At 39.1% G+C, this 13,750-nt stretch overlaps 1 protein-coding gene across 8 annotated transcripts in view; it reads right to left on the reverse strand.

Annotated features, from left to right (window-relative positions):
• The window catches only part of hfp (Poly(U)-binding-splicing factor hfp), a gene marked incomplete at its 3' end in the record, with an annotated part of 75,686 nt that overhangs the window by 22,106 nt on the left and 39,830 nt on the right, over nucleotides 1-13,750 (reverse strand). For all 8 annotated transcript variants that reach the window (XM_070100305.1, XM_070100306.1, XM_070100304.1 and 5 more), the window contains 3 exon segments: nucleotides 4,878-5,047; nucleotides 9,534-9,694; nucleotides 11,462-11,524. In XM_070100305.1, coding sequence (XP_069956406.1) covers nucleotides 4,878-5,047; nucleotides 9,534-9,590 — 227 coding nt within the window.

A 13,750-nucleotide genomic window follows, 5' to 3' on the forward strand; every position in this document is an offset into this window, starting at 1 on the left:
GGTAAATTTGGGCCTAGATATGAGAGAATACATCTATGTGGTATGTGTGCACCACATTAAACAAATCCTGCAGCACACTGTGTATAATGAGAGAAAAAAACCGAGACCGTGATTTTCGATTAAAACAGCGACTTTGCAGTTTTTTTTCGTATGTTTTTTATAGTTGTATTTGTGATTTCTTGGTCTCATTTGATAGAATGGAAGACATATCACAGAAATAGAGATAATTTTGATTGGTGTTAGCACTGGAAATGGCTTGAAACTGAGCTCAAAGTGGCGGAAATGTTAAATTTTTGCCGATGTTCAAGAGTAAACAAACGACCTCACACGTCTTATACACGCCAGCTGGTGGGTCTAATATACATTCACAAATGTGGTGATGATATTTATACAATTATTACAATACAGTGGACCCCCGGTTAACGATTTTAATCCGTGCAAGAGGGGTAATTGTTATGCGAAATAATCGTTATGTGAATGAATTTTCCCCATAAGAAATAATGGAAATAAAATTAATCCGTGCAAGACACCCAAAAGTATGAAAAAAAAATTTTACCACATGAAATATACATTTTCCCACACACAAAGAGAAGGATACATGCACAATAGTAGAGTAGTACATGCACAGTATATATTGTGCATGTACTAGTCTACTAAATGAAGAATAAATGACACTTACCTTTATTGAAGATGCAGCAATGACTGATGAGACACTGTGTCCTGGGAGTGCCTTTTCCTCCTGAGTACTGTAGGTCCTGTTTGGCATTTTCTTCCAGAACAGGCCTTATCACACTGTGTATGCCACTACGATTCTTAAATCTCTCAAACCAACCTTTGCTGGCTTTAAATTCACCAATATGAGCACTAGTTCCAGGCATTTTTCCCTGTTCACCTGGGTGTTAGTCGACTTGTGTGGGTTGCATCCTGGGAGATAAGATTAAGGACCCCAATGGAAATAAGTTAGACAGTCTTCGATGACACTGACTTTTTTGGGTTATCCTGGGTGGCAAATCCTCTGGGGTTAATTGTTTCTTGGTATTCTCAATAAGCCACACCAACAACGGTGCTACAGCAGCAGCAGCAGCTGACAGTGCAGCAGCAGCAGCAGCTGTACCACCAATAGTAGCGATGGTTGATTGGGGTTTATTATACAACCTGGCCAGCTCGGAGACATGCACTCCACTTTCATACTTATCAATGATCTTTTTCTTCATCTCTATTGTAATTCTCACCCTTATTGCTGTAGGGTTGGCACTAGAAGCTTTCTTGGGGCCCATGGTCACTTATTTTCCAGAAAAAGCACCGAAAACACTGTAATAATACGAAATATTCCGATTGTATGCTTGGATGTTACCGCGGAGGCTGGCTGGTAAACAATGCCACCGGCGGAACATGTGAGCGCGTCTCGAAAGAAAATCGGTAAGCGGGTTTTTAAGCGGTATGTGAGGCAAAATTTTTGCAATTAAAGTAAGCGGTATGCGAAATAATCGCTATCTGATGCCATCGTTATGCGGGGGTCCACTGTATTGCATAACAGTAAATCTTCTATTTTTTGGTGTGAATAAAAATTCATTATGTGAATAAAAATTCAAAATGGAATTTATTTGTAAAGCCTCAAAACATAACTAATGAACAGAGGAAATGTTAGTTTAGTGCCAGGAATACCTACATTGTTTATTCTGAACCCTATTTTGAAATTGGAATATTTTGAACTTTGTGTTAAATTGGCCAAATTACCAATTTCCGGTCACTTTATTTTGTAGTTGAAATGGTTGACTTGGTGATTTCTTGTGCTCAATCGATAGAATAGAAGTAATACTAGTGAAATAGCTAAGAATTTGTCGACTGGAATAATGTAATTGGCCTAAAATGGGAGTCAAAGTCGGCAAAATCGCCGATTCGTAAATATCGCTGACACACCAAAATTCACGAGAGCATAATTTCGTCAATTTTCCATCAAATTTCGTACTTTTTGTTTTATTTTTTTTTTATTATTATCACACCGGCCGATTCCCACCAAGGCAGGGTGGCCCGAAAAAGAAAAACTTTCACCATCATTCACTCCATCACTGTCTTGCCAGAAGGGTGCTTTACACTACAGTTTTTAAACTGCAACATTAACACCCCTCCTTCAGAGTGCAGGCACTGTACTTCCCATCTCCAGGACTCAAGTCCGGCCTGCCGGTTTCCCTGAATCCCTTCATAAATGTTACTTTGCTCACACTCCAACAGCACGTCAAGTATTAAAAACCATTTGTCTCCATTCACTCCTATCAAACACGCTCACGCATGCCTGCTGGAAGTCCAAGCCCCTCGCACACAAAACCTCCTTTACCCCCTCCCTCCAACCCTTCCTAGGCCGACCCCTACCCCGCCTTCCTTCCACTACAGACTGATACACTCTTGAAGTCATTCTGTTTCGCTCCATTCTCTCTACATGTCCGAACCACCTCAACAACCCTTCCTCAGCCCTCTGGACAACAGTTTTGGTAATCCCGCACCTCCTCCTAACTTCCAAACTACGAATTCTCTGCATTATATTCACACCACACATTGCCCTCAGACATGACATCTCCACTGCCTCCAGCCTTCTCCTCGCTGCAACATTCATCACCCACGCTTCACACCCATATAAGAGCGTTGGTAAAACTATACTCTCATACATTCCCCTCTTTGCCTCCAAGGACAAAGTTCTTTGTCTCCACAGACTCCTAAGTGCACCACTCACTCTTTTTCCCTCATCAATTCTATGATTACCTTCACAAAAAGATTCTCTACCATTTCATAAGAAAAAATAACAATTTTTTTTTTTTTTAAATTCTTGGACACTGGGGCACCACTTCAGATTTGGGCCTTGGACCCTGAAAGGGTTAAGGGTTAAAGAGTATCAGAAAACTCTCTTTAATCCATATCATATGAAGGAATATTTTAATTATGTAAAATATCAAAGAAATTTAGAATGTCTTTAGTAATCTGTGCTGTTGCCTTATCTCTAATGATAAATTAGCCCTTTGACTGTTTTGGTCGTATACATACGTCTTACAAGCCAATGTATATACAGTGGACCCCCGGTTAACGATATTTTTTCACTCCAGAAGTATGTTCAGGTGCCAGTACTGACCGAATTTATTCCCATAAGGAATATTGTGAAGTAGATTAGTCCATTTCAGACCCCCAAACATACACGTACAAACGCACTTACATAAATACACTTACATAATTGGTCGCATTCGGAGGTGATCGTTATGCGGGGGTCCACTGTATACTCAAAAATACGTATATACTAAAAAATTCTAGCGGCTTCAAATTACGCAGGAGAAAGCTGGTAGACCCACATGTGAGAGAATGGGTCTGTGTGGTCAGTGTGCGCAGTATAAAAAAAAATCCTGCAGCAAGCAGTGCATAATGAGGAAAAAAAAACTCCAACGTTGTTTTGGGATTAAAACGCCAGCTTTCGGGTGTATTTTCGTATAGTTTTTATGGTTATATTCTCGTTTTTGTAGTCACATTTGATAGAATGGAAAACATATAGAAATGGAGGAGATTTTGATTGGTTTTACTATGAAAAGGACCTTGAAATGGAGCTCAAAGTAGGGGAAATGTTTGAGTTTTGCCGATGTTCAAGAGTAAACAAACGATGTCAGTGTCCAATAAATGTCCAACTAGCCATTCTAATATGCAGTCATGAATGGGCTGACATTATTTATACAATTACATATTACAATACTGCAGTAGTCTGCATAACAGTAAATTTTCTATTTTTTGTTTGAATAAAAATTCAAAATAGAAAGCAAGAGTAATATCAGAGGGGCCTGGAGATGTGACTAATGAACAAAGAAAATGTTATTTTAGAGCCCAGGAATGTCTGCATTGTTTGTTCTGGACCCTATTTTGAAACCGGCATTTTTTTTAATTTTCGTGAAATTGGCTAAATTGCCAATTTCTGACCACTTTACTGGGTAGTTGAAATCGGTAAATGGGCGGTTTCCTGTACTTAATCGATAGAACAAATGGAGTTCTAAAGAAATAGCTATGAGTTTGGTCAACTGGAACAATGGAATTAGCTGAAAATAGGGCTCAATGTGGGCGAAATCAGCGATTCGTAAATATTGCCGAGGTCACTAACTTCGCAAGAGCGTAATTCCATAAGTTTTCCATCAAATTTTGTACTTTTGGTGTCATTACCATCAGTTAAAGATTCTCTATCATTTCACAAGAAAAAAATAATTTTTTTTTTTTCCAAATATTTTGCAACACCAGGAGACACCTCAGGATTTGGGGTTGCGACATTCAAAGGGTTAAGAAATCTATTATACAATACTAATAGAAATTCTAGGGATAAAATTTTAAAACAATGTGCCTGTATAATTTAATGTTATTGACTATAATGTGCAAACTAAAATGCTTAGAAACACTCTCAAAGTACACATTATATTATCTAAATGTGTTACTAAACAAGAGCAAAATCAAGAATTCCTGTGAAATAAAAGCAGCTGCACTTTTGCAATGTCTAAACCAAACCTTAATATGTGATGCCTCGCTAAACTCCTCCCATAACAAACAGAATATCAAAACCCCATTTCAAGTACAGTACATAAACATAAAAAAAATACAGAAATATATATAAGTACAGTGGACCCCCGCATAACGATTACCTCCGAATGTGACCAATTATGTAAGTGTATTTATGTAAGTGCGTTTGTACGTGTATGTTTGGGGGTCTGAAATGGACTAATCTACTTCACAATATTTCTTATGGGAACAAATTCGGTCAGTACTGACACCTGAACATACTTCTGGAGTGAAAAAATATCGTTAACCGGGGGTCCACTGTAATAATGAAGAGAGTTGTATAAACACACTGAGACTAAACATACCCTTTGTGTTTCTGTGTGACAGGATCCCAAGACATATTTATTGACTTGATTGGACCAAACGGAACAAAGGCTTGGCGTATCGTGTCTTCTTTGAGCTCGAAACTGATGCTACCAACATATACACGGCACATGAGAACTAGGGCCTGGTGCCGTTGTAAAGATTTGGCTTGCTGAGGAAGAAAAAGAAAATTAGAGATATCATTTTCATATGAATGATAAAGGTACGTATAAAATCTAGCAAATAAATTAAAATTATATTTTAATTTTACCAAATAAAAAATACTGCAATTATAATACTGTATTGTATCTGACAAGTACAGTAACTCAAAAAAACTCCAAATGCAATTTAGTGATTATGTATGGCAACCTATTTTACTGTAGAAAATAAAATGGCTTGCAATATAGGCATACCTCTCAATGTTTACATCAGTTCCAAAATTTCAGAACTTTACAGAGGCAGTAACTAATGGGATACGTATATTGAAACTCTCGGGTGTGAGGGATTAAGGGGAAACAAGGTTACTGAAGAAACTTGCTTATATAGCTGTTGATGAAACCAACTTTATGAAAAAAAATGTTGTGCTACACAATTATTAAAGGAACAATAAACATGACTTCTTGTAATAGAACAGCTCAGTATGTACTCTAAAAATCCTTTTTTCATCCTGTATAGAACAGAAAAAAAATTGTTACAATTTTTATTATATAAATACAGCACTTGCATGCATTTCTCTTGCTTTATGTAAATTTGCCATTGTAATATGCCCCATTTCTGTGTGTGCAATCTACATTTGCCATAAGCAATCAGTACATTCAGTGAAACAGAATTAACGAGTTTAGTATAACAAAGGGCACCTGTGTGAATAATTTTTTTTTTTTTCAACAAGTCGGCTGTCTCCCACCGAGGCAGGGTGACCCAAAAAGAAAGAAAATCCCCAAAAAGAAAATACTTTCATCATCATTCAACACTTTCACCTCACTCACACATAATCACTGTTTTTGCAGAGGTGCCCAGAATAAAACAGTTTAGAAGTATATACGTATAAAAATACACAATATATCTCTCCAAACTGCCAATATCCCAAACCCCTCCTTTAGAGTGCAGGCACTGTACTTCCCATTTCCAGGACTCAAGTCTGGTAATCTAAAATAACCGGTTTCCCTAAATCCTTTCACTAAATATTACCCTGCTCACACTCCAACAGATCGTCAGGTCCCAAATACCATTTGTCTCCATTCCCTCCTATCTAACACGCTCACGCACGCTTGCTGGAAGTCCAAACCCCTCGCCCACAACACCTTTACCCCCTCCCTCCAACCTTTTCGAGGACAACCCCTAATCCGCTTTCCTTCCCCAACAGATTTAAACGCTCTCCATGTCATTCTACTTTGATCCATTCTCTCTAAATGGCCAAACCACCTCAACAAACCCTCTTCAGCCCTCTGACTAATACTTTTATTAACTCCACACCTTCTCCTAATTTCCACACTCCAAATTTTCTGCATATTTACACCACACATTGCCCTTAAACAGGACATCTCCACTGCCTCCAACTGCCTCCTCGCTGCAGCATTTACCACCCAAGCTTCACACCCATATAAGAGTGTTGGTACTACTATACTTTCATACATTCCCTTCTTTGCCTCCATAGATAACATTTTTTGCCTCCACATATACCTCAATGCACCACTCACCTTTTTTCCTTCATCAATTCTATGATTAACCTCATCCTTCATAAATCCATTCACTGACACATCAACTCCCTTTTAAATATCTGAAAACATTCACTTCTTCCATACTCCTCTTTCCCAATTTGATATCCAATTTTTCTTTATCTAAATCATTTGATACTCTTATCACCTTACTCTTTTCTATGTTCACTTTCAATTTTCTACCTTTACACACACTCCCAAATTCATTCACTAACCCTTGCAATTTTTCTTTAGAATCTCCCATAAGCACAGTATCATCAGCAAAAAGTAACTGTGTCACTTCCCATTTTGTATTAAATTCTCCATAATTTAATCCCACCCCTCTCCCGAACACCCTAGCATTTACTTCTCTTACAACCCCATCTATAAATATATTAAACAACCATGGTAACATTACACATCCCTGTCTAAGACCTACTTTTACTGGGAAGTATTCTCCCTCTCTTCTACACACCCTAACCTGAGCCTCACTATCCTCATAAAAACTGTATAAATAATTTTTTTTTTTTAACAAGCCGGCCGTCTCGCACCGAGGCAGGGTGACCCAAAAAGAAAGAAAATACTTTCATCATCATTCAACACTTTCACCTCACTCACACATAATCACTGTTTTTGCAAACGTGCTCAGAATACAACAGTTTAGAAGTATATACGTTTAAAGAGGACTCAAGTCCAGCTATATACAATAACCAGTTTCCCTGAATCCCTTAAGTAAATATTATCCTGCTCACACTCCAACAGCTCGTCAGGTCCCAAATACCATTCGTCTCCATTCACTCCTATCTAACACGCTCAGGCATGCTTGCTGGAAATCTAAGCCCCTCGCCCACACAACCTCCTTTACCCCCTCCCTCCAACCCTTTCGAGGACGACCCCTACCCCGCCTTCCTTCCCCTACAGATTTATACGCTCTCCATGTCATTCTACTTTGATCCATTCTCTCTAAATGACCAAACCACCTCAACAACCCATCTTCAGCCCTCTGACTAATACTTTTATTAACTCCACACCTTCTCCTAATTTCCACACTCCGAATTTTCTGCATAATATTTACACCACACATTGCCCTTAGACAGGACATCTCCACTGCCTCCAACCGCTGCCTCGCTGCAGCATTTACAACCCAAGCTTCACACCCATATAAGAGTGTTGGTACTACTATACTTTCATACATTCCCTTCTTTGCCTCCATAGATAACGTTCTTTGTCTCCACATATACTTCAACGCACCACTCACCTTTTTTCCCTCATCAATTTTATGATTAACCTCATCCTTCATAAATCCATCAGCTGATACGTCAACTCCCAAATATCTAAAAACATTCACTTCTTCCATACTCCTCTTCCCCAATTTGATATCCAATTTTTCTTTATCTAAATCATTTGATACCCTCATCACCTTACTTTTTTCTATGTTCACTTTCAACTTTCTACCTTTACACACACTCGCAAATTCGTCCACTAACCTCTGCAATTTTTCTTTAGAATCACCCATAAGCACAGTATCATCAGCAAAAAGTAACTCACTTCCCATTTTGATTCCCTATAATTTAATCCCACCCCTCTCCCAAATACCCTAGCATTTACTTCTTTTACAACCCCATCTATAAATATATTAAACCACCATGGCGACATTACACATCCCTGTCTAAGACCTACTTTTACCGGGAAGTAGTCTCCCTCTCTTCTACACACCCTAACCTGAGCCTCATTGTCCTCATAAAAACTCTTTACAGCATTTAGTAACTTACCACCTATTCCATATACTTGCAACATCTGCCACATTGCTTCCCTATCCACTCTATCATATGCCTTTTCTAAATCCATAAATGCAATAAAAACTTCCCTACCTTTATCTAGATACTGTTCACATATATGCTTCAATGTAAACACCTTATCTACACATCCCCTACCCACTTTAAAACCTCCTTGCTCATCCGCAATCCTACATTCTGTCTTACCTTTAATTCTTGCAAAAATAACCCTACCATACACTTTTCCTTGTATACTCAGTAAACTAATTCCTCTATAATTTTTACAATCTCTTTTGTCTCCCTTCCCTTTATATAAAGGGACTATACATGCTCTCCGCCAATCCCTAGGTACCTTTCCCTCTTTCATACATTTATTAAACAAAAATACCCACCACTCCAACACTATATCCCCCCTGCTTTTAACATTTCTGTCATGATCCCATTAGTTCCAGCTGCTTTACTCCCTTTCATTCTACGTAATGCCTCACGCACCTCCCCCACACTTACATCCTGCTCTTCTTCACTCCTAAAAGATGGTATACCTCCCTGTCCAGTGCATGAAATTACCACCTCCCTTTCTTCGTCGATATTTAAAAGTTCCTCAAAGTATTCTTGCCATCTACCCAATACCTCCATCTCCCCATCTACTAACTCTCCTACCCTGTTTGTAACTGACAAATCCATTTGTTCCATAGGCTTTCTTAACTTGTTTAACTCACTCCAAAATTTTTTCTTATTTTCATTAAAATTTCTTGACAGTGCCTCTCCCACTCTATCATCTGCTTTCCTTTTACATTCTCTCACCACTCTCTTCACCTTTCTTTTACTCTCCATATACTCAGCTCTACTTATAACACTTCTGCTTTGTAAAAACCTCTCATAAGCTACCTTTTTCTCTTTTATCACATCCTTTACTTCATCATTCCACTATTCACTCCCCTTTCCTCCTGCCCCCACCCTCCTATAACCACAAACTTCTGCCCCACATTCTAATACTGAATTTTTAAAACTATTCCAACCCCCCTTCAACCCCCCCCCCCCCCCACTACTCATACTTGTACCAGCCCACTTTTCTGCCAATAGTTGCTTATATCTCGCCTGAACTGTGAAGAAATTGTGAGAAAGTCTTCTTAAAACTTGACACATTTCAAATCCCAATAGCCAAAAACATAGACTTATGGTATCTCACCTGTTGTTGGTGTGCTAAAGTTTGTTTCATGAGGACAAGACGTATGGACTGTTCCATAGCATATTTTTTGGCTCGAGCTACAGTATCCTTCTGGTCGGAGGAGAGGCGCGGGAGACTTTGTCCAAGTAGGTGAACCACATCATCCTTCTTGGCTCCAGCACCTGAGAACATACAAAACCCACTAACATCTTACCCTTCCTGAAGTGGATCAACAAATGTATGGTTACAGGTTTTTCTGCTAAGATAATAAGTAAATGCCATTCAATAAAAAATATTGCTATCATCACTAACTCTTATTTTCATAGTGAGGTAGCAGATGCTCAAGACAAGACAGAGAAGTAATAGAAAAAAAACTGAGTTTTAACATTTAATGAAAGCCACATCTCTCCTTTTACATGAATTTCATGACAGCAAAATGTGTCAATAAAAGTTTGTGTTGCCAATTGTTTTTGTGGTTATACAACTTTTTCACTCTGGGCAGCAACAGATTGATTTCCCAGATCCTCTTCAGTCAATATTGAAAATAAGGCTCCTTCCTTATATGAGTCGTGAAGTTATTTGGATAGACAGATGTAAGAGTGGTTATATTAAATTTTTTTTTTTTCAACAAGTCGGCAGTACTGCTCCTACCGAGGCAGGGCGACCCAAAGAGAAAGAAAATCCTCAAAAAAGAAAATACTTTCATCATTCAACACTTTCCCTCACTCATACATAATCACTATTTTTGCAGAGGCACCCAGAAACAACAGTTTAGAAGCATATATAAAGATATATAACATATCCCTCCAAACTGCCAATATCCCAAACCCCTCCTTTAAAGTACAGGCATTTTGCTTCCCATTTCTAGTACTCAAGTCCAGCTATATAAAAATAACCAGTTTCCCTGAATCCCTTCACTAAATATTACCTGCTTACACACTAACAGCTCGTCAGGTCCTAAAAACCATTTGTCTCCATTATGCAAATTACAATGTCACAATCCCAAACAGAATTATCGTACAACATATCATTGGGATATTATTCTAGTTATGGAAAGCACTAAACCAGTGCGAGTCATTTAGCACATGGCAAGGGTGAGGAGGGGGAGGGGAACTGTTGGGATCAAGAGGTAGGCTGTGTCAAGGAAATATTAATGGCAAAAAGTAAGGGGGTAGGGTGTCATGGACAAAAAAGGGGATAGGATGTCGTGGACAAAAACGAAGGGGGGTAGGATGTCAAGGACAGTGTAGCAAATCAGTGCCAGTTAAGATCATGTTTAATTCATTTTTAGTGCTAAATACAAGTGGGTCATCCAGTGCAAGACATGATGGGCATCTGATTCTCAGTCTGCTGTGTACAAGACAGATGCACTTCCTATTTGTACCCGCCTATTCATGCTAATTAAGAAGAGAATGAGCACTAAAAACAGAACCATCAGAGAAGATCAGTAGAGTAACATGAACGAGGCATCTACAAATGTTATATAAAGATTGCCTGTGATTATCTACATTTATCTGTTATCTACAAATATTTAATGAAATCCTCTAATTCTCTGAAAATACATACATCTATAATAATTACTACTGCAAAGTTATTTAACCTGTTGTGAATGCAACTTACTCCATTAGCAAAACATGAATGGAAGATGCAAGATGGCTGATGAGGACAGATGCGAGGTGTAGGAAAGTAGAGCAGGCCAAGAGACATTCAGTAGCTAATTTATGGAAAGATTTATGAATAAGGACAATTACAAGAGTTAAAAGCAATGAATATACCTACACAAAGTATTACATGAGTGGTTTCTCAATCTTTTAATCCCTACTCCGTTAAGACTTTGCATAGGTATAACGGAGAAGGAGTGACATATACAACATTTATCGTTGTTTTTCAACTGATTAATAGATATACTGTACCAATAAATAACTAGCAATGAAATGCAATTTACTTACCCAAGACAAGGGTGCCAGACTGATCGACCTCTCGTACAGGAGAACGTGCACGAGCCGCCCCCTCTGTCAAATTAAGGCCAAGAATTAATGGTACGTCTGACACACGACACAACACCGACATGTAGCCTGAGAGATGGTTTTGCTTATTGCTGCTCTATGTATGCAACCAGATTCAGAGTTCATCAAACTCTTGTCAGCTGTCTGGCAAATGTGTGATAGTCATACCTCTCAACATCATAAGGACATATAATGAACAGTCTGCTATATGATACCCTATTATCATAAACCTATTGCATCACCCTTCAGAAAAATCAAGAAAATTGTAAGCTCTGTATTCTTAAGTCCAATGAAATCTGTCCATAGTTTCAAAGAATCTAAAGTTACATATAGTATTCCTAAACCAGTTATTGTCCTGGCAGACATTAAAATAAGTATTGTATTATGACAAATAAATCCGTCATTGAAAGCTAACTACATCAAAAACCCTTTAAATGAACACAGCCAATCCAGGTACACAAAGATGTCTTCATATTACACATATCAGTACTGTAACTAATATCTAATACAAATATATACTGCATATCATGATATATACACTATATACTGTATAACATATACTGTGAAGTATAGTGTGTGTGTGTGTGTGTGTGTGTGTGTGTGTGTGTGTGTGTGTGTGTGTGAGAGAGAGAGAGAGAGAGAGAGAGAGAGAGAGAGAGAGAGAGAGAGAGAGAGAGAGAGAGAGAGAGAGAGAGAGAGAGAGAGAGAGAGAAAGAGAGAGAGAGAGAGAGAGAGAGAGAGAAAGAAAGAGAGAAAGAAAGAAAGAGAAAGAAAGAAAGAAAGAGAAAGAAAGAAAGAAAGAGAGAGAGAGAGAGAGAGAGAGAGAGAGAGAGAGAGAGAGAGAGAGAGAGAGAGAGAGAGAGAGAGAGAGAGAGAGAGAGAGAGAGAGAAAGAGAGAGAGAGAGAGAGAGAGAGAGAGAGAGAGAGAGAAAGAGAGAGAGAGAGAGAAAGAGAGAAAGAGAGAGAGAGAGAGAGAGAAAGAGAGAGAGAGAGAGAGAGAGAGAGAGAGAGAGAGAGAGAGAGAGAGAGAGAGAGAGAGAGAGAGAGAGAGAGAGAGAGAGAGAGAGAGAGAGAGAGAGAGAGAGAAAGAGAAAGAGAGAGAAAGAGAGAGAAAGAGAAAGAGAAAGAGAAAGAGAGAGAAAGAGAAAGAGAAAGAGAGAGAAAGAGAGAGAGAGAGAGAGAGAGAGAGAGAGAGAAAGAGAAAGAGAAAAAGAAAGAGAGAAAGAGAAAGAGAGAGAAAGAGAGAAAAGAGAAAGAGGAAAGAGAGAAAGAAATACACAAAGCAACCCGCACATAAAAGAGAGAAGCTTACGACGACGTTTCGGTCCGACTTGGACCATTGACAAAGTCACACTAACCAGAGGTGGAGCAGGAATGCGGCATATATAGGCAGGAAGAGGTGGTGGTAGTAGTAGTAGTACAAGAGTTGTATATAACTCGACAAGATGAAATTAAGACACATGCACAACACCTCCCGGCATCCTCCCCATCATAGACGCTTTTGCCATCCAGCCAGCCACTGGATGGCTAAACGCCACAACAAAGACAACCAGACGCCACACATGTGTCTCAATTTCATCAGTAGTTGTAGTAGTAGTAGTAGAAGAAGAGGTAGTAGTAGTGGTAGTGGTAGAAGTGGGAAATAAAAAGGACGAGCCAGTCAAATACAAAGGAAGGGGAGCACTGCAAGAGAGCTAGATCCCCACAGAGGGACAGCAAGCGCACAGAGGTGCGTGAAAGGGAAGTGGTGAAATAAATGAAGAAGGAACAGAAACACGAGACAGGAGAGAGAAAGACAACCCAGAGGAGAAAAGGAAAGAGGAAAGGGGAAGAGGAAGAAGAAAAAGAAAAAGAAAAAATGAGGATTCAGGTTAAGTCACGATTCAGGTTAAGTCACGGGTGTTCTGAAGTTTGGAGCATTTTACAATGTAGTGGGAGAGGAAGGCATCTACAGAGACGAAGCCAGGGCTAAGGTTCATACAAGGAAAGTTGTGTATTAGAGAGGATTCAACTAGACGGCGACTGTTCGAGTTGGAAGTAGGGAAGACAGTTTTAGCAGAAGACCAGTCAATAGGTTGGCTATGATCTCTGACGTGACAGAAAAGAGCATTGTTAGTGTCGGCAAGCCTAACACTATTTTTGTGCTCCCTAAGTCTGTCAGAAAGAGACCGACCAGTTTCTCCGAAGTATTGAAGAGGACAGGAGGAGCAAGAAATAGAGTAGACACCAGGA

This window comes from Cherax quadricarinatus, chromosome 72 (assembly GCF_038502225.1).
Source record: "Cherax quadricarinatus isolate ZL_2023a chromosome 72, ASM3850222v1, whole genome shotgun sequence".
Lineage (NCBI taxonomy): Eukaryota > Metazoa > Arthropoda > Malacostraca > Decapoda > Parastacidae > Cherax > Cherax quadricarinatus.